Here is a 22447-nt window from a genome sequence, read left to right on the forward strand (position 1 = left end):
TGTAGTATAGTGAGTTTGGTGTGCCTGCTCTGGAATCTTGACTTCATTAGCCGTTCATTCACAGGTTTCCACTCAAGCAAGGTTTTCTCAACTCCCTTCTTCAAGATCAGAGTGACTCCAGCCCTGTGTTGGTCATTGTCTACCTGAAAACAGAATGGTCTCTCCAGTAGAGCTGATGGTCTTTCCAAACCGTGTCCATCTACTTTTGCTGACCCCTAGAATGTGAAACCTATATGCTTGCATTTCTTTGATTACTTGCACTTTCTTCCCAGTGTCATACATTGTTCTAACGTTCCATGCTCCGGTCTTAATTTTTGTTTTGGCATCCAGAAAGCTTGTCTTCATGATACCAGCTTCCCGAAGGTTTTCACTGGCATCAGTCATTCTGGAAGACTGCCTCTAGCTTCTAGGACATCCGAGGTTTAGAGATTCCGTGTGAGTTTCCGTAATACACACACACACACACACACATATATATATATACAAGTATATATATATTTTTTATATAGGGTGAGGTAGTTAGCCTCATGCCCAACCCCCAACCTGGAGGACCAGGAGACTGACTCTTGTCTCCCCACATGATCTGTCCAGCCTGGGTAACCCTGCCAGGAGTATAAACTCCTGCCAGCATAGCTCAGTGGTTCAATAAGACACGCAAGCCACCCAACCACTTCAAGGTACCAGTCTCAGTGGGGGCAACAGCTGTCCACATTTATAATTCCGTAATACATACAGTTCCTGGTCAAATTCTTAATAATTTCTCACTTATTATTTATAGCACTGATCCTTTACAATTTACAGGTATTATGTCAGAATTAAAATTGGCAGCATTTTACAAGGGGAGCATACAGAAACCCTGGAAAACGTGTGCATTTCTTTAAGAAAATATGTGTAATACTGTACCACAACATCAACTGTTTAAAAACTAAAATGTAATACACCTATCAGAAAATAGAATTTTCAATACCATTTACAACTTTCAAACAGATCAATAACTGGTTCTTATAAATACCCTAAGGCAGATAAATATACTGCAAGGCAGTACATTCCACCCAATTGTAATTAGACCATTTTTAACAATGTAACACTTGTCAGGTGCTTTAAGTAACTAATTATGATATGTGTTTAAAGATAACTTCTTTAAGTTGCAATATACAAATAAACACTGCTAAGTCATTCTCCAATTCAAGTTCAAGTCTGTTACACATTGTTTTCAGCTGCAGGTTGTAAGCATGGTTGCAGCAGGTTGATAAACAGCAAAGCTTTCCCAAATCAAAGGTCTTGACTCAAGCAGGTACATATCTAATATAGAATGTACAGTTCTCTTTACAGGGCAGGAAATCAATGTAAAGATGCATCCCGGATCATCCTTTAAAGAAAATCACTGTGGCATGTGCAGTCTTGGCTTGGCTGTCACTTTTAAAATGACTATGCTCCAATTAAATGCCATACCAAATCTCCTGTTTGTACCTCAGATGAAGAAAACATTACTGAGCAGGCTTTATGTCGATCTCATGCACTCAAAAACAGAGAACTGCTGTCTACTTTTAAAGTAAAACACAAATTTCACCCTTTTGTATACTAACGGCATTTAAAACTGAATTGGATAATATTGTTTTATTGCGTTCTTTTTTTCCAGCTGTTATGACATACCTCATCTCAGTAGGTTTACATTTAGCAGTTGTTAATCAATCCATACATTTAACATGTAAAGAAAACGATTAAATGTCATATTGATTAAATCTTTTCCAATGTAAATGGACCAAATCCAATTCAGTAAGAGAAACAAAAATGTTATTAGACTAGAACCCCTACACAGCATGGCAAAATAATTTTTACTCAGTAACTATTATTATTATTATTATTATTATTATTATTATTATTATTAGTAGTAGTAGTAGTAGTAAAAGCCCCGGACTACACCAGCTGCCCAGTGGCAGCCGGAGAAAAATTTCAATTTAACACCCCTAAACAAAAAGGGGTGCTAACAAGGACTGGGCTTTAACAAATGAAAAGAAAACCGGTCAAAAATGGCTGTAAATTAAATGTTCAAAACTAAAGGAGAGGTGGTACAGAGCACGCCCACTAGAGCCCACTGGTCGACAAAAGATGTCATGTCGCCAGCGGACTCCGCGTGGGCGTGCTCTAAATTAGTAGTAGTCGTAGTAGTATTTAGTATTATTATAAAAATTAATGTATGGTATTAGTTTTATTTTAGTATTTAAAAAAAAAAAAACATAAATATAGCATTAAATTGCACTTAAATATGTGGTTTATACATTTCTTCATAATTCCACATCGGTAATCCAAAATGTTGTATGCAATTCTGCATGTCTTGTATCAACAAAAAATATTAAATTGCTCAGCATTTAATTATTTAAATAGGGTATGTGGAAGAGTGGATGAGGGTATGGAACCAACTCCCCAGTAATGTTGTTGAAGCTGACACCCTGGGATCCTTCAAGAAGCTGCTTGATGAGATTCTGGGATCAATAAGCTACTAACAACCAAATGAGCAAGATGGGCTGAATGGCCTGCTCTCGTTTGTAAACTTTCTTATGTTCTTATGTTCTAAGAGTGAAATAAATTACCTTTAATTTCTCCAAAGTTCCCTGATCCCATGGCAAGAAGCTTGTCCTTCCAGTCTTTTGATAGAAGCTTCTCAATGCTGGGGGTTTCTATGGAAGGAGAGAAATAAAGAAAAAAATAAATAGGCTACACCACAATAAAACTCATTTAAAGTCCATTTGCTGTAATAAACCCCATTCTTTTCCCTTGGTTCTTATCACTAATGGCTTCATCAACAACCAGATAAGAGAAAAAAAAGAAGCGTGTTTTATCACCTGCTGTTAGAAAATCATTAGCCCTTTCTTCCACAAAACAAAGCTCCTGTTAATGCAGGATGACAATGGATACATTATAAAACCACACTTTGTTTTTCTCAGAAATGTAAGGTTCTGCTTTATTCTATAATTGCTAACCTGTCAAGGACACCTAATCAGCAGTTGGGATGGGGGTGGGGTTGCAGGCAAAACCTAGGAGAACTCAATACAGCATTCAGCATAGAGACACTTGTTTATTCACCTACAGTACAACATGTATCTACATAAATAATAACGCACATAAACAGCTACTAACCAGCAGTTTCAAATGAATAAGAATCTGAAAAAAAAGTTTTAGGGTTGGTAGCTTTGGAATGACATTCGAATGTATGAAAGTCTGTTGGAAACACTGAGGATTTGAAAAAGCACAAAAGCTGCTGATGACCTACTTAAATCACTTAGTATTGCTAATTTTAATACAGCATGGGCCCGATTTCCCCTCAACGCAAACATGTGCAAGTGCAGTGCAAGACGCGCAAGGACAAGGAAAATACATTAGCACACGCTGCCAGCACTTGCCCACGTTTGCCTGAGGTGCCTGATTTTCCCCTGAGGGGTTTGCAAGTTTAAGATGGCTGAGTTCGAGGTTTTATATGATTTGTTGGATCTTGACATAGAACAAAGGATAAGAAGCTGGAGAGCAAAGGATAGTGAGTGAATTCACCAATTTCAAATTAATAAGCAAACAGTAGCTGATTTATGCAGTTTACTCCATTTAGATTTAGAACCAAAGTCATGTGTTTCTACTGCTTTGCCTGTTGCTGTAAAGGTAAATAAAGCACTAGTTTTCTATGCAACACGTACATTTCAGACACCAATTGCAGACATTGCAGGCATGAGTCAGTCATGTTTTTCAAGATGTTTACATCAAGTGAATGGTGCATTGTTATTACAAGCTGCCAGTGATTATATCCGTTTATATTTTTGCAACCTCTTGCCAAGCTTTTTTTTGACTTTTTATAATTTGGACCATCTTTATCAGAACCAAATAAATCAGTACTGCGATTCTGTACCTCCTCCAACAACATTTCAAAATCTCTTTCTGAATATCTCTGCTTCCTCGACGCTGCGCTCATTGTGCCCTCTAAAGCCATTTAACCTTTTGCACACATATGCAGCGTTGAATTGACCATTTATGTATGTAAATGCTTAATTTCCATATGATTTACTAAGTTCCAACCCTCAAGATTTGATTGGGAAGTGCTAAAGTGCCAATGTGCAACTACTGATTGCCCTGATGGGAAAATAGCGGGAGCTTACAGATTCGCACGCCGTGAGCAGCTGTGTGTGCGTTGCACACAACTTTGCATCTGCTTTTCCATAAAATAAAAATACAAACCTGAAAATGAATGGCACCTTCTGATTAGTTTTAGTGCCGAAACCAGCAACTGAGCTGCAGTGAAAAGTCCTGTATATTCAACTGTTTTTCAATCGAGAATCACACAGTCCAACAAAGGGAGAATTAATATTTTTTCTTGGCACTTTTGTGGAATTTCCAAGTGAGAGGCCTTTTTTATAGTCTAAAAACAGCAAGTTTATGCTTGGATGCTTTTGATAGGGGCTCTAGCAAATTCTACACAAGAGCAAGAAACCAAACAAAACAAATGTGTCACTGGAGGAGGAATTCCATCTGTAAACGCTACCAAACAAACATTTGCAAAGCAGGAATGCAGCACCACAAAATCTATAGTAAATTAACAATAGGCTGTCAAACCTTCAGGCAACAGAAGCAGGTCATTCTACTTTTAAGTCTATTGTTTTCAAAGTCTTGTGACAAAGCGTTCCCCTACAGCTAGCTAGACAACATTTTCTTTCATAGCACACAGTGAAAGAAATTTTGAAATTCTAGTCCAGGAGTCAGAGTTATTCAAAGAACAAAATTAAAGCCACATATACCACATTTCCCTGGCATCAGTGAAAATTAAAGTTTTCCTTTTAATTACCATACTTTAGAAATTTTCATTGTCATGTAGAAAATAAATATTTATTATGTAGAGTAAATGCAACAATCTAAACATCTGTACAGTGTATTGCTTATTTAAATATCTAGCTTGAGACCGCAATTGACATGCATTAATGTCTTTAATGATTTACCTGTTTGAATTCCATTATTTTATCCTATACATGAATTGACACCAACGAAAAAAATGACATATACTTCCACTTCAAAAAGTTTGAGAAAAATAAAATCTTAAAGAAAGTAAGTAAAATAAATATAAGAAATGTGCATTGAGACCTTTAGACCTTGACTAAACTGTTTCCATGGATACTGGTCTATGGCTTTTGTATACAGAGCACAAGTGGTTTTGTTTACTAAAAGTCAAATACAAATGTTAAAGAAAATTAATTTATAAGAAAGCATAAACAGCAAAACACTCACACCCCCCCACAACTGCAACTTACAAGAAAGTTAAAAGAAAGTGGCTCCCCCAGAATGAGAGAAGGTATTACTACATCACTACAGTCTTTCCCCTAACTTCTTGCTCACAGACAGGTACTGTATGGTAAACGGGTGCTGCTTCCGCTGCTGCTACTGTCAGTGAAATTGAATATAATAAAAAAATAATAACAGAGAAAAAAAATGTTCCCACTTGCCAGAAACCACAAGTTACACCAGGCAGTCTAATAGCTCTATTCTTTTAGCACTCAATCCCCTCCAATCTTCTGTCTTAAAGGAATCCCTGCAAGTTTTGGCCTTGTACGCAATCCACTGCTGTCAGTAATCGTACAGACGGTGAGGTATGTGAGGGGGCGGGGGGCAGAATATTCTATTACTGGGACAAAGGATGGACTAACCCTTTCAAGCAAAAAAGAAAAAAACCTTGAATCTCTTGCAGCTGTAGTAGAGTCGACATTATTTGACCAATAGTCAGTGGCTCTTCTGTTTTTTTTTTTGACAGCTGTCGTTATCATCCCAACAGGTGTTATTAGGTCCCGCCCCCCCCCCCCGCCCCCCCGTCCCCCCGTCCCCCGTCCCCAATGTCGAACAATGGCAGAAGCTTTTAAGCCAAAGAGCTTTGACAAGTGAGAGAGAACAACTAATGGTTTTGCCATGCTTTTCTCCTGGGGTCTCTCAGCAGCCCAGAGTAATAGTTATTATTTTTATTTATTAACATTGCAGCCATTGTCCCCTGTGACAGCTGGGGCATTTCAACTATTAATAAAAACGGAAGGTACATTTTTTTTTTTTTTCTGTACCCGCAAAGTGCTGCGTTAATGAAAGCTGTCCTTTTAGAACTGGATAATTTATATTGTGCTTAAAGGTTGTTGTAAGCAGACCAGACCAGACAGGGTCAATTAAAATGCAAGACCAACATTGTGCCTGGTAGGGAGGCTGTAAGTTGTAGGCTGGCACCTCCTATTCGACTAACAAAATAATAATAATAATAATAATAATAATAATAATAATAATAATAATAATAATCCATAAAAAGCAAATGATCAGCATTTTCATTAATCAAACCCGTCTTTTATATTTTCCTGTCAAAATAATCTGAAAAAGAGTCCACAGAACATGATTAATAGAATTAAATGTTATATTCAAATTAGACCCTTAACCGACATAGAAAAAAAAATCCATAGCTCTATCAGACTGCACAGCTGCAGTATTTAAAGAAAGGTCTGCGATGCAAATAAAAAAGATCGGAATACATTGTTTTTACTGCATTCTCCTGGACAAATAAAACAACCGCACAGTACTTCCTCTATGCTCAGGATGTTTATATTACTATGTGCTAAAGCTTAAAATCTATATTACTGCTCATTTTAGTGAATGTAACTTGCAATTGGAATGCATACTCAAGTACTTGTTTTAGTCAGACTAAAACTTTAGTTGATGGTTGCTAGCTGGTTCTAACCAAATCATTTTAAATATGAGACGTATTGAATACAATTTGCTAAATGTATATTTAGTCTATGCATGAGTATATGTTGCAATGTGTTTCCAGTAATTGTTAACATTTGTGAAGAGAAAATAGTATTTTTTTTTATATAAAATATATTAAATACTTATTTATCTACTGTAAAATGAAAAGGAACAACCTTCAGTTAGGACTTAGATTTGGATGGAGGTAAGCTATAGGCGGCTTAATACAGAACTAGCAACACTCATTTAACTTTTCCCTGCAGCAATAAACTGACTGAACAGTTCCTGAAGAATGAAAAAAAACACACTTAAGCCCCAAGCCATTTAACCTATATTAAGTTTACCTAACAGAATTAAGCATTAACCAAATTGCTCACATCTGTGTAAACATTAGTATTGTTTAAAAAAAACTAAACTAAACAAGCAAGTGTACTTTGTGGAACAGAAAAAATGGCTTCTGGCCCAAGTTTGACAAGAACGTGAATAAAAAGCTTTTGTGGCGACACAGACCCTTTTTTACTTTTCTTCTTTTTCCGTACAGAGGCTAGACGCCTGATGAATGACAAGGGCAAACTCTAGGATCACCTAAGAATTGGGAATTGTGGACTAGTGTTACGAGGAATTTACGAGATCAGAAAGGCACTGATTGGGGAAACAAGGCTATTATTTAGAAAGCCCTTTTGTGAATAGGCTTATGAGATGCCAGCACAACAAATGGCCTAATCCTTAGAAAATGTAAGGCTACCTTGTGAACCAAATTCTCTGTGGCGCAAAATCAATATTGCCCGTGGAGAAAAAACTAAATTAAACAATCTTCCCAATCTGACATCAGACTGGAATTGCTGTGGTGTGGCTCTATGTCAGGTTGAAAAATATGTCCAAGGGTTAGGATTCGGCTGATCAGACACATGCAAAAAAGCTTGGTAATTTAATTAACAACAACTGATTATTAACACTTCAAAAAGTGGACATCAGGGTAGGATTAGAATTCACCTAGCTAGAGACTGAAACACTTACAAGCATGGAAGCTACCAATAATTGAGCTACCAATAAAAGCTGTCGAGAACTGTGAGAAAATCAGCATTATTATTATTTATTTCTTAGCAGACGCCCTTATCCAGGGCGACTTACAATTGTTACAAGATATCACATTATTTTTACATACAATTACCCATTTATACAGTTGGTTTTTTTTTACTGGAGCAATCTAGGTAAAGTACCTTGCTCAAGGGTACAGCAGCAGTGTCCCCCACAAGGGACTGAACCCACGACCCTCCGGTCAGAAGTCCAGAGCCCTAACCACTACTCCACACTGCTATATAACAATGCACAGTGCCATTCAGGAAAAAAACTCATAATGTTTGAAACTACAGGCACCTAACACTAAGAACTAAGCCATTTAGTTAGTATGCCTTTACAAAGGTGACTCCAAGGTTAAATTATATAGAGCACTATGAAAAAAAGTACAACTCACCATTGGCTGATAGTTTGGGGTTGGGTACTGCCATTACAAATACTTAAGGTAACAAGTAAAGAAAGGGATGCAACAATTCCCAAATCAGACCTATGACTGTTAAAATGTAAAATCCAACTGACATTGAAGTCTATTGAGAAGTAGTTTATTTAATATAGAGCAGTGCAATAATTTAATACAGCTGCTCTCTTGTCTGTTCTCCCATTGCTCAATAATGTTGAGCCCACCACCACTGCACAATGTATTGACTCATCTCTCTTGCAGAAATGATGGGGAAAAACAGCAAATACTGGAGCCAAATGTCTGGAGAATGGTGGCTAGTCTGTTTTGACAATATTATTATTATTATTATTATTATTATTATTATTATTATTATTATTATTATTATTATTATTATTATTATTATTTTATTTTTTTTCTTAGCATACACCCGTATCCAGGGCGACTTGCTATTGTTACAAGATATCACATTATTTCAAGATATCACGTTATTTCACATTATAATGTATATAATGCTTGAAATGTATTTGCTTACGATTGTAAGTCGCCCTGGATAAGGACGTCTGCTAAGAAATAAATAATAATAATAATAATAATTATACACATTATACAGATATCACATTATTTTTTTACATACAATTACCCATTTATACAGTTGGGTTTTTACTGGAGCAATCTAGATAAAGTACCTTGCTCAAGGGTACAGCAGCAGTGTCCCCAACTTGGGATTGAACCCACAACCCTCCAGTCAAGAGTCCAGAGCCCTAACCACTACTCCTACACTGCTATATAACAATGCACAGTGCCATTCAGGAAAATAACTCATAATGTTTGAAACTACAGGCACCTAACACTAAGAACTAAGCCATTTAGTTAGTATGCCTTTACAAAGTACCCTCAAACCTCTTCTCTCAAGCCCCATGGGATTGCCGTGGACCTTTTGCTCTTCCCACCATCCCTTATGATATGAGCTGCCTCTTTAGGGATCAGTTGATTGAGTTTGTATTATGCTGGAGCTTGCCTTGGGCGATAAGCATTCCACAGACCATACAAGCTTTGCAGTATATTTAATGAATTTACAACATGTTAACATATGCATTAATTGCTTGCTTGCTTAGACACCTAAAAAATAAATAAATAAATAAAACCAATATTAACACTGTCTAAAGCAGTGGTGCACAAGTCAGGTGTCCCTCCTGGTTTTTGTTCTAACCATACCCTAAATTAGTTAATTGGACCAATTAAACTTCTAATAAGGTCCAACAAAGTACTTGAGGGTGCAGTTGGAATAAAAACCTGCAGGCACACCGACCCTCCAATATTTGATTAATTTATGTTATGATATAAATAGAAATTACTACGTGCAGCATAAAATATACTCCTGGAGTGAGATAAAAATGTGTTTGCTTTACAATTTCATTTGACGTCAGAACATTCATGTACAGTAGCTGTGAAAATTTAACACTGGTTTTAATATGACCACTACTGCATGTGTGGGCTGCCCTGGTGAAATTTTGTATCTGTTATTTAAAACATCAGGCTGTGTGTTTCTGCTTTCCACAGTTGGGTTTTATAGACACAACTGCTGTTTAGGCAAGGAAATGACAACAAGTGGAAAAAGAACGCTTGTTCAGTATCCTGACATATAATATGCTAATGCGCTGAGGAGCCCAACCATTTTATATAACTGAAGCCTGTTTGAAGTCATTTTTACACCACCATCCGCTCAAAGTGCTTAATATATGGAGTGAGGGAAGTGCTCAAACAACCTATTTATTGCCTGCCAGCAGCTCCTTTTTCCTCCTCAAACAAAATTGTTAAAAGGAAAAAATGAGCCCAATGGACAGACTAAAGGTTAACATGAGCCAGCTTGCTGCTTGGTTTTAATAATTTTTTAGGTAAACTACAAAAAAGTTAAGTCGACAAACGTTTCAGATAATGCCTGTTTTTTTAAGCTAACTGAAATTCTAGCATATACAGCAATTGCAGACATTAGGGGTGGTATTCACTCTACCCTCATTCCATCACTGTCCCTCAGACTTGCTTTTTGCGTGTTTAAAAAAAGATGCATTTCTAATAGGATTAGATGTAGCTGTAACTGACGGTTATATCAGACACAGAGTTATATTACAGCAACTAAAAGCTATGTATGCTGGACAATTGTGAAGTAAATGTATTCAGTTTAATTAGTGCCTGTTTTGATTCATGCACTAAAATGCATCTCTATCCTGTTTACATTAAAATGTATCACTGGCCACTTTGACAGATTTGACTGTAAGCTGTTCACATAAGTATAGTATTGTTACTATTACCAACAGGGGGACCTATTAAATTAATCCTGCTTTATGTTGCCCATACAAGCCAAGGAAACAAGCAGTGATAGATGAGTTACTTTATAAACCTCTGTGTCTCCTAAGAAAGTGTCAAATCAAAGGCACTGAAGTGTGGTGTATAGAAAGTACACCACAGTTCAGGCAAATCAAGACAACCTATACAAAGTCAGTAGGCCAGAAAGACATGGCACAGAGGCAAAGACACAGTATATGTCTTTATAGTTGCAGACAGGTGCAATGCAAAGTTCAGAATCACGTTTAGTGTCCAAAAACATACAGTATTTACAACTGTGCTTTTATTTAAAAAAAACAACAAAAAAACAATAGCGACAGCTTGTTTTTCCATTCCAACTTGTAAGAACTTAAACAGTCCAGTGGACACCAGCTACTACTGTAGGGGCTCCATTACTAATGCCATGCCTGCTTCATTAACAATGCAATCTCCTTCACTATTCTATCTTTGCGCAGACATTCACTCTGACTCATACAAAACAGCTAAGTCAATTTTTTCCTATTATCTCATATTTGTGAAGCCGGTAGACGTTTCGTAAAATAAAAAAAGAGAGGGAATCAGCCAGTCCTTTATATACAACAAAAGGGCCTCTGTCACTGCGCCAGTCCCAGACATAGTGGAAACCAGCCCACAGGAAAAGGCCTGGCTCCTGTATTAGGCTCAGGCCGAGTACAGTTACTACATTGACTTGTCTTGGCAACGGGGCCCAGTGTTCCTGGCTTTGAGCAGTGAACAGGGGTCGGGATTGAATAACCAATTATACAAGCACCGACTGAGTTTATCTAAGGTTTGCAAACTGCTATAATAGTACAGTATTTGAAGAGACTTTTATCCCATTCCAGATATGGTGTCATATACCCCCTTGTGCTCCATTTACATGTCATAACATTATGAAGAAGAATTATATGGCATTAATACTGTCACATTTAATACTCCAGCTCTGCCATTAGGTATTCTTGGAACTAAAGACAAATTAACATACTTTTTCCTTTTCATACAAGAAGTTAAATCGGTAAATGGTGATTTTTTTAACAATAGCGAGAGGGGTGACTAGAAGAGCAGTAGCCAAGTGATCTTTGGCAAGCCTTCACTGTTAGTTAGTTTATTTCCATTCTCCACATCACCCGTTATTCCAAGTCAGTATGACCTATATTAGGAGAAGTACAGAACATTACCCAGTGGCTTTAAAGAAGTTTTCGAAGTTTTGGATTAAAGGAGTACAATTTAAAATTATATACTGGCAATAAAAAATGCATTGTGACTAAATAAATGAATATTGCATACATTTATTAGTTCATATAAAAACAAGTTAATTAATTGATATAAAGAAAATCATATATACTTAAATATCCCTATTTGCTCAATTATCTGTATTTGAGCTTTGTCCCACAAGGTAAAAGAAAAGACAAGAAAATGTCAAACCCCCTTCCCAACAGGAAGCTCCAGACTGTACAGTATCTTCTGAGATATTTGTTCAGATGATGATCCAGATGTAATTATTAACCACCTTAGTAAGTGGAGACCAGCTGATGCTATGCATTCCTACTCTCTCTAAAACCCCCTTATATAGACAAAGGATTTACAGATACCAGTGACAACAGAATAAAGAAAATTATACAATGTTAAACATGATCCTGTATTGTGACTTGCTGTTTAACATGAAAGCTGTACATAGGTTTTGTTTTTACCATGGCTGGAACAGTTATCCTATAGAAATACGTGCATATAAATACCCAGTATCAGTATTTGTGACACTGGGTCAAAGCGTTGAAGTGTCAGCTTTCAATACAGCAATGTCTTTTTATTCTTTAAGTATAGCCACTCATCCTCTAAGGTTTTCTGTTTTCTTAGTGACACTTTGCCATTTGCTGTATTTTTCTGTTTGTCTAAATTATGATTCCAGCAGTGTTAGCAGATTACGGAAACATTCAGCATTACCTATCCAGACTCCAAGTTTATTTAAGCCCTCTATTATGAGATGCAGTTTAAGTAATAATAATATTTTTCAATCAACGAGAAGTGAAGCATATCACTAAACTAAAACTGTAATTAAACTAAAATTGTAATTCAACCTGAACACCAGTGCATCCCTGATTAAATCTCCATCTACCTGCTTTTTTCTATATTGCTGACAGTCGCTGTGAGCTATACAGCATTAAAACAACTGCATGGATATAGTCAATGTCTGATACATTGTCAAAGAGCATAGGGATGCCTCCTTACCTAACCAAATCATTAGGGTCTCATCTCCTGGACGTTACAGTCTATTACCTTGCAGGATTAACTTTTATCTGCAATTTCAACTCCAGCCAACTGTCAAGAAACCTACAAGCTGTCTGTTCTTCTACTTTGGGTGTGATAATACTGCTGTTCCCAGCAGATAAACATAAAACAAGATTGAGGGATGAACATATGAAGCTGGGTCAGGTAAAAGATGACATAACAAGTGTAATAATCTTCACATTGAGCATTATGTCTAGTTTGGATTTATATCCAATAGACAGACAAAAAACAGTGTACTGTATGTTGCATTAAAACATCAAGGGGGACTAAATAGCTTGGATTTCATGGATGGTACAATACAGTAAGTGGTGTATTCTGTATGACAAACATTTGAGATTATGATCTATAGACAAAGTATGGGGTTGTTTTAACGGTTCTTGACAAATAAAGACAAATACACATTTTAAGCTTTTCTAAATCTTGAAAAATACTACACTGGAATACACAAAGGATCTGCTATAAAAACTCCAACAATGGTTTGTTTTATTTTTACCAGCAGCTAGGTGTGTGTAGACCAGGGACCACCTATCTTTGTATTAACATTGTGTTGAGCTGAGTATGGGCTCAGAAGCATTTTACATACTGTACAGCAGGCAGAGCACAGCTCTGGTGGTAGACACTATTAAAAACCCTCTGAACAGTGTGTACACAAACACTGTAAGGTTTACCTACATGTTGCACTTTCGTCAGGCTGCTTCACATATTTGACTGAAGGAAGGGGCATTGGAATATACGTGATTAAATCAGGTTGGTATAAGGAAATGACAGTCTTAGGGTTATATCATGAATATCTGTAACATAAATACTTCCCTTCCACATATCTAAAAAACAAAACAATCAATCAATCAATAAATGAACAATGATCTTAGGAACACATTTAGCTGCTCTAAAAGCTAATGAAAGCCCAAGTCAGACAGAAGTTACATGCCAAATGTACTGAACCTGTGGGGGCCTGAGTGGTTTTAATTAGTCATAGCAACTATGCAGCATCAGTTGTTATTAGCTAACAAGAAGAGAATGTTGTTTCTAGAGTCCTTAAAACCAAATTTTAAACCAATGTCCATTGGATTGAACAAAACTACTTATATTTTTTTCTATGTATATCACCACTTACAGACAGACACCATTAGGACCTCCAGAGTACACAACGGGCTGCAGCAGAATAACATACATCTCACAAGAGACAGTATTGCTGATCACTTAGGTGCAGTGCAGTGGACTTCAATAAGGTTTGTTATTTCTTGAAACCAAGGTTTAGCATCATGACCACAGAGACTCAGAATGTAAAAAGAAACTCATGATGTAGCAGACATATTGATCAAATTGCAAAAAAAAACTAAACTGAAAACAGTGTCAGAAAACACTAGTAGTATTTAGAGATCTATTATTATTTGTGTCTCATAATTTATATATATATATATATATATATATATATATATATATATATATATATATATATATTTAAATGTAATAATAGTCAGGAACTAGAAAGTTATTAAAAATGTATTCATTTTTATGTGCAAATTCCTGTTATCAAAAGCATCCAATAAAGTAGCAACCTTGTCTCCTCTATAATGGGAAATTATACTTTCAATCTGTCTAGTAGGCAATAATCCCCCTCTTTACTCTGTCCTTCACATCGTGCAAATCTATCCAGCAGTTGTCATAGCCCAGGGCCCACAGTCAAAGGCCCACATTCACAATGTTTTATTGCATCACTTAAAGGTGATAACAAATAAATAGAATAGAATCTGTTTGTCTTGATTTTTGATGTGTTTTCACACAAAAAAAGTGGACAGGATCCATGTACAGCAAATTGCTTTTAGCTCATTTCCAAGCTTTCTCTTAAAATGCGGCTGTCAAAGCCTCTGACAGGCAATGATGGACCCGACAGGCCTGACAAATTGCTGTTACTTTATAATTAGACGTGGAACCAAAATGGGAATGGCATATTGAAGAGCAGCATTTTGACGATGCTCAAGTAACTGTAGCTGACAGACTCGTTTTCAATGTATTTAATTTATTTTTCTATTAGTGTGTACCTTGCTTACATTTCAGACTGCGTACTTCTTGTTGTCACAACAAAAATAAGTACTACACACACTTTAATTTCATTCAAAGGCCTTACGACAAATAGCCCTCTGAGGCTGTCCATACAGCTGGTTAAGTCATAATTGTCGGTTGTTTTGCTGGTTGTCAAAAATCATTAAAATGTATTGCTGTCTGCAGGTTTCAAAAGTTGCTGAAAACAGGCAAAGGGTCGGAGAAGTTAAACTTAGAAATAGTGCAAAAAAGGGTCCTTTAAAATATAGCACCCCCTACGCCAGACTGCCATGTACTTATCGGAGCACATGGGGGTATGAATGTTGCAGGCTGGCTTTGGGCATGCAATATATTTTGTTTACTTTCATCCATGCATATATATGAATAATTGTCTATATGAAAATTATTTCTTTGTAAAAAAAAATGTAAAAAGATCTGAGAAGAGACACAAGCAGCTTTTAAAAGATACTTGAATAAACTATTAATGGAAAATAATATTTATTTATTGATTTATCCTTATTTAGTCTATTTAAACTATTATTTGTATGTATTATTATTTTGTTCAATTTATATAAGTATGCTGGTTCCTCAACTGATTTAGTACCTCCACTGCAGTGACATCCTGAAATTCTGTTCATTTCCAAACACAAAAGTCCTGAAGGCATGCTACACTGCAAGTAAAGCATTTTGTTTATTATCCCAGCAGTTGTTGAGAGTGTATTTCACACAGTGTTTAATCCATTCGCTGTTTGCCCTTAAAAGTGACTCCATCTCCACAAGAATAGTCCTTATTGTCCCCCGACTGAAGCTTTGAAATATTGGCAGCCATGTGATATCCATTATGTGATTGTTAGCAGCACTTAAATTGTGCAGGAATGCACTGGAACGCTGTTGTTGCAACGATCCATTTCTTGCTGTGTGTTTGCAAAAAACAAAAACAAAACTAGTTTCTAACTATTGCTTGGTTTTCTTTTTGCATACAACAAGCTTACAAGTTAATCTGTTTTTCATTTTGAAGTTTGTAGTGCTCAAATAAACCATATACTAAAGCATAGTTTGAGTTTAGGTACACATTTTTCATTTAATTTTTTTTAAGTTGATGTAAGTTGATGATGTCTAAATCTACTGTACATACGTATGATGTATTAAGAAGTTTGATTACCTATAGTTTCTGCATGATGAGAAATAAGTGTGTTCCTTGACCCTAATCCAGTCTATAGCCATCAAATATTTAACAGCTATAAACATCAAAATTATTTACCAATGACAACCTAATTAGCGTATATGTTTTATGTAATTCGGTCAGCTTTATATGTCTATTCTATTCAGCCTGCATCAGTTCCCCAAAATCCCCAGTTACATTTCAACATTTAGAATGCATTGCATTATTAGCTCATTTCATTATTGTATTGAATTAACTCAGATTTGAACCTTATGGAAATGCATTGGGAAATAATATATTTTTGGAATATGTTATTATAACGAACATTTCAGTCTAATGGTGAGATAGCACAATCAATTAGATTACAGTTGTACCACTGTAATGGGGCTGTCTCACAACTAAGCAGAAAGGATAGTGTGCATCAATCAATATGTGCATCGATCTGCAACAGCAAAATGTTCCTGTCAAATATCACTTACAGCTGTGGCAGATGTACCAGCAGAATAGTTTATATAGTCTGCTTTGTGTGGACATGAAGGTGCGGCAAGGCAAACAGGGCCAAATAACATTTTAATTGAAGGCAAGTTTGTCTATGGAGGCTTTAAAAACACAGCATCAGCAACGCAAACCCATTTTGAAACATACACAGAATTAAACTATTATGTGTCCATTTATTTTTCTCAGTTATAAAAACAACAAAAAAACGATTTGCCAATTCCAAGCCACTTGAGCTATAGAGTAGAGGTAGTCAACTTTAAATTCATTTTCAACATAAGTGCCACACACGCACGCACAAAACTAATCTGTTATAATAAACTTGCATACTGCATGAAGTAACTGTACTTAACCCAAAATGAAAGATATTGACAGTCCTACATTACTGCTGTAGTAATCCTTTTATTTGACCGTTCAGTTATTAAATCCGGCCGATCTGATTGAGATCAGTCGATTGAATGGGACGTTATCAAGCAAAAATCAGCCCATATGAATGGGCCAGTAAGTACCTACTAGCCTACTAACCCCTAAATCTATCCCCTACACCTAAACCTAATGTCTACAACTAACCTAATGTCTACCCCTAACCCTAATCTCAACCCCTAAACCTTACTGTGTTACTATTAAAGTAATCTTTATTATTATTTCAACACCGCTTCTTAACATCCTCTAACGGCTACTACATCCGACGTCCATTAAAGTGCTTGATCCACAACTACTCTACCGGTTGGGAGGCTAGTAGGTACCTACTGACCCATACCTATGGGATTATTTTTGCTTGATAACGTCCCATTCAGTCGACTGATCTCAGTCAGATCGGGTGTTAAATCAGACCTCCCTTATTTACCGTATTTAATCTGTTTTAAGTATGGAAATATATTAAAGAAGAAACAAATGATAATGTGCAGGAAGCTGCTGCCTAAATGGTTGTTCTTGAAAGGGTGTCATTAGATTGTCTCTTTTTGATAAGCCGGCTCAGTCAGACCACATTAAAGGGATACTGCAAAACCAAAATGGTTACTTACTTGTACACAGTGGTTAAAACTAAATTCTTCAAACTCCCTTCAGTTCATCCCCTCAACAGACAACAGTACAATTTGTGGTGTGCACAAATTAAATTACACGTCAATATAAAATTGGCAGTGACCGTAATCTTGTAGCTTTCCATGTGGAGTAGTTTCACATTATAAGGCATAACCTGCGCAGTTTTGTATTCCTAATCACTAACTACTAGGCCTAATTGAGTTTTCTTTCCACGAAAAATCCTCAGCAGCATTGTGATGGGGAGATATTCATCTTTTTTTTCACAGGAGCTGTATGTGGGAGTGGGGAGGGAGACGTTCTACTTCACAGACTGTAATCAAGATGGTTTCAAAGTCTAATTGAAATTAGAGTGATCAAGGCTGCAGAAAAGCATGAAGCCTCCCGAGCAGAGAGTGACATTTGTTCAGTTGGTTTTAAAAGAGTTGTTCAATGCAATCTGCATTCGAGAGAGGGGGCCCAATTAGGGCACCCACCTTTGGTCTGAACAAACCAGACTTCAGGCAGCTGGGTCTTTCTAACCGTGTCACAGTTAACAGGTATTAAAGGCTGTAAAGCACAATGCAATGGTATATTTCACATGCACTGTTACACATAACTCAGGTGCACTTTATTTATCCATTGTCCACTGAAGGGAGTTTGACTATATGACCAATTGGAAGGTATTTGTAAAATACATTATCATTAAGTTAAGGTTATCTAAAACTAGAACAAAATGTTTCCAATTGATTATATTTATTTTCTTTTTGGTGCTTATAAGGATTGTCAGAAGCGAAGCAAAACAAATCTAGACATAAATTATCTGCCATGCATAAATGAGCTTGACAAGTATGGTATGCATGTTGGTTCTGCATATTGTGGATTATTGTGGATGCAATTCAGCAGGTTTAAACTGAACTAGGTGCCTAGTTTTACCTTTTTTTGTAAAGTAGCACATTACAATGTATACTGTATATATATTTCTGAACAAACAAATAAAATTATCTTCATTTAAATGCTGCATTTAAATGTTTATTGGGTAAGTAAACAGTCAAAGAAAAGAATTTGACAGTAACCTAGTAAAAACAATGAAAGAAATAGCAAGGAAAATATCTCTAACATCCGTGCCAAAGCAGACAACAGTTAGCTATAGCAGGGGCACAAACAAAAACGGATGGATTGATTTACTCTTGACACATGACCTCCCATATGTTTATCAGTACGATTTACACCATTTTTCTTTTTGTAACTTATATACAAAAGCAAACAAAAAAAAATCAGCAATGCCTGAAATAGAGCTTTTAGCAGGAGACACAATGTGATCTCGGAAATTGGCAACCACAGCTGATGCTGTGAAAGATCCAGTCGAAAATTACTAACAGCTGGAGGTGACAGTTGTTTTAACAGCTGAGCTGACAGGATTAATTGAAATGCACTGAAATCAAAAGTAGATAACACCTGTTTAGTCTTCCAGGGCCATCCGTCGAGGTAGGCCGAGGTATACAACAGAGCCATTTTTTTTTGTTCCAAGGCAGTCTCATTGGAATGGTGACAGTACTTTAAAGCAGAATGTTGTAACTGAGAAAGGGGTCTGTAAGGAGGAGGGCACTGTGCAGCCTTCCTTGTCTCCAAACATCTGGCTCAAATGAGAACTTCTTTTCTTCTTGTCCAAGGGCCTTGACCCAAACCCAATGGTGGATAAAGATCACTTCATTTCAAAGCCACAGTATCTGACTGACATCCTATCAACTCTCTTGGGTTAATTAATATATTCTCTTTGTATTTCCTAGCCCCTAATGCTTTTTTTCTCCTCTTCCCCTCTAGCAGTTCATGCGCTGCCAAGCTCTGCACCTTTTACATCAATAATGGTGGAATATTACTATTTTTTGTACAGTAGTTTACATTGTTATGATTGATCCACAGCCCAAATACTGAAAGTGCAGCTGAGAAGCTGAAATGTGTTAAAATGTCTTGAACTTGAACTGTGCACTTACTTGTACTGTGTGTGTGTTTGTGTGTGCGTGCAAAGTGATAGAATTATTCAACTGGATTTGCAAAACAAATGTATTTGTATTATTCAGTCATTCAAAAAGCTGATGAAACAATTACCAAAAGGTAATTTTATGAGTGCTGTGTATTTGTAGTTATTGATAGTTAACGCATAGTACACATTTGCAAACTTGTTTTATAAATCGGGATGTTAATAGTTCTTCGTCTATCTGTCATTCTTCTGCTAATAACTCTTAAACTTTTTTAAAGCTTGTCCTTAGTCTCAAGGATTGTGTTGAATAACCCAACCAATACAGTATAATCTGCTTAACAATTGCTTAAAACTTATTTCTCCCCCCCGCCCCCACCCCGATATTAACCTTTCCTTTTCCAAATCCTGAAAAAGTAGGAATACCCTGCTTGGAAGAAGATTTACAATTGGAATTCATCTTCCAGCGTTATTCACGCTATAGTTAAACCTTAGTGATGTCTTACTAAACATCGACCTATTAACATGTTTTACACATTTTTCAAAGCTACCAACAGGGATGCTATATTAACATAAAGTAGATATTTTATTTAACATAATGTAATCAATAAAACTACACAATTATATTAAAAGTCTACTGGAAGCCATAATAGTAGTATTTCATGTTAGATTTTGAAATGTAACATTTTTATATTTTTGTCAGTTTTTAGTATATAGAAAACTACAAAGCAGTATGTAATTCAATATATTAATGTAGCATTACTCAGCAAGTTTCATTCGATCATTTATTAATTCTATAGTGATGCAAAACTTTTGGCCATAACTGTAGCTGATCTCACTTTCTGGTCACTTTCTGGATAAAAGATCAGGGACAGAGAAGCATTTTAATGGAACTTCTGGTTTTGTCCCTGCCCACTTTCCATGACGTCATCGAAGTAAAATCTGAGTATTTGTACGAGTATTAGTTTCAATGGCTTCTCTGCACACCCCTAATAGCAATGCAATACATATATGCTGATATCCTTCTTTAATATAAAACATAATGGAGTAAAAACTTGCTTAAATCATAAATGTACCTGCATTATCAAAACAGTACCCATTAACTAATGATGCAGTTTTGTAAACTATTTAACTGGGAACAACGAATGTAAATTGACTTAATATCTCTTTTCTACAAAAATACTTACTACTGTTTATATATTTTAATTTTTTATTCATCAGCAATAAAACAAAAAAAATGCCTTACTTCTTAGTCCAGTATACCCAAGTGTCTTTTTTCCTGTCTGCTTTGAGGTTTTCTTAGTTTTATTCAGATTTCAAGATTGAGTGTAGAAAGTTATGGATGATTCATTAGCAATGCTATTCACATCCTAATGAGCTCTGAAAGACGGCACAAAATGTATTTCACAAAAGTCAAATACTTTGTATTCCTTTCTTTAAATCAAACTTTGACTAATTTGAAGTTCCTATTTTCTCTTAGTCGTTGTATCTATTTTCCCATTCCTCTTATTTTAATGCATTGATTTTGAAAAAGTAGAATAACACAGCAACATGTATTTTTTCTTTAATTTTGGTTTTGTTTTTTATTTTTTCTAAGTCATTTTACAGAACTCTGGAGATAATTACAAACAATGCCTGGAGAATGCCGTACTTAATGTTAATTTATACAACAAACTAATTACTACCAAATGGCAAAATTCACATATGGAAGTTTCTTTTTTTTCTCCCACGCTCACATTCTGAACCAACAGCTATCTGTCTCCTGTTCGAAATGCCTCAGTGACAATTGTTTCAGATAGCAGGATTTTAAGGCGGGTGGATTGACTTGCTAAGGCACAGCAGATTTGCTGTTTCAAATGATTTTCCTTTTCTATTCTTCTAGCTAGAGGAATAATATATCCACCCTCTCTATTGTTTGCCATTGAAGTCTATGGGAGCGTGAGGGAGTCCATACAAGTTCATTTTCTGTGACACATTCATTCTCTAAATCACAGCACTTAAGTGCTGTCCTATAAAATTCTCCACTTCCCTTCATTGTGGGCAAGGTTTCAAAATGAATTCCTCGCTTTCTGATTTTTTTCTTCTTCTTTTCAGAGAAAATATTTATAAAATTTCAAATTATACAGAGAAATCTAAAGATGGGCAAGTTACAATAGGTTTACCACCTCTGCTTAACAACTGCATTGATTTCCTGAAAGAAAAAAAAAAAAAGACTAAATGCTTTACTTTAACTGGTATATATTAAAATGTACTTTTTTGTACTAAAATGTAAAATGTAAAATTGATTTCATTGCATTAAAGTACACCATTGCTGCATTGTGTGCCATTGTAAAGCAGGTCATGTCTATTGTTTATACAAATGTAAAGGCCATTGCACACTGGGTCTGTTCCGTCATTTATCATCCGTCATCCAAAAAAGTCGTGCGTCAATCCATTGCACACTAGATGCGTTAATATCGTACCTCAGAGCGCTGATGTGCAGTGGAGGCTTTGTAGTAAATACACCTATAGTTTCAGTATTTAAAAAAAAAAATACAATTCTGTTGTCAATTCTTGCATCTTTGAACACAAAATGTTAAATGTAGTAGAAACAACGATCAGCAAACACTGACGGAAGTTAAAACGTTTGCTAATTATTATGTTTCTACTAGATCCACAATAATGTTGTTACGCAATACATACATGAAAAAAAAACACATGATATTACACAACGCTCTTGTCATAATATATATCTAAAAGTTGGGAAGCTAGCAATGAGCTACCGAAAATACTTTACAACAATGACCTTCTATTACTCTGTGTATGGAGCCAGAAATTCCATCACTTTCATGTACTGCCCCTCTTTTCTGACTGTTAAGCCCTGACTGCTCTTGGTTGCCCTGTCACACTTCTTTCTGTG

At 36.0% G+C, this 22447-nt stretch overlaps 1 protein-coding gene across 9 annotated transcripts in view; it reads right to left on the reverse strand.

Moving 5' to 3' along the window:
* Positions 1 to 22447, reverse strand: part of LOC117419822 (transcription factor SOX-5-like) — a 231395-nt gene that overhangs the window by 48106 nt on the left and 160842 nt on the right. For all 9 annotated transcript variants that reach the window (XM_034033046.3, XM_058986152.1, XM_058986153.1 and 6 more), the window contains one exon: positions 2592 to 2678. In XM_034033046.3, the coding sequence (XP_033888937.1) occupies positions 2592 to 2678 (87 nt within the window). The remainder of the gene's footprint in view (positions 1 to 2591; positions 2679 to 22447) is intronic.

The sequence above is a fragment of the Acipenser ruthenus genome, chromosome 14, assembly GCF_902713425.1.
Source record: "Acipenser ruthenus chromosome 14, fAciRut3.2 maternal haplotype, whole genome shotgun sequence".
NCBI lineage: Eukaryota > Metazoa > Chordata > Actinopteri > Acipenseriformes > Acipenseridae > Acipenser > Acipenser ruthenus.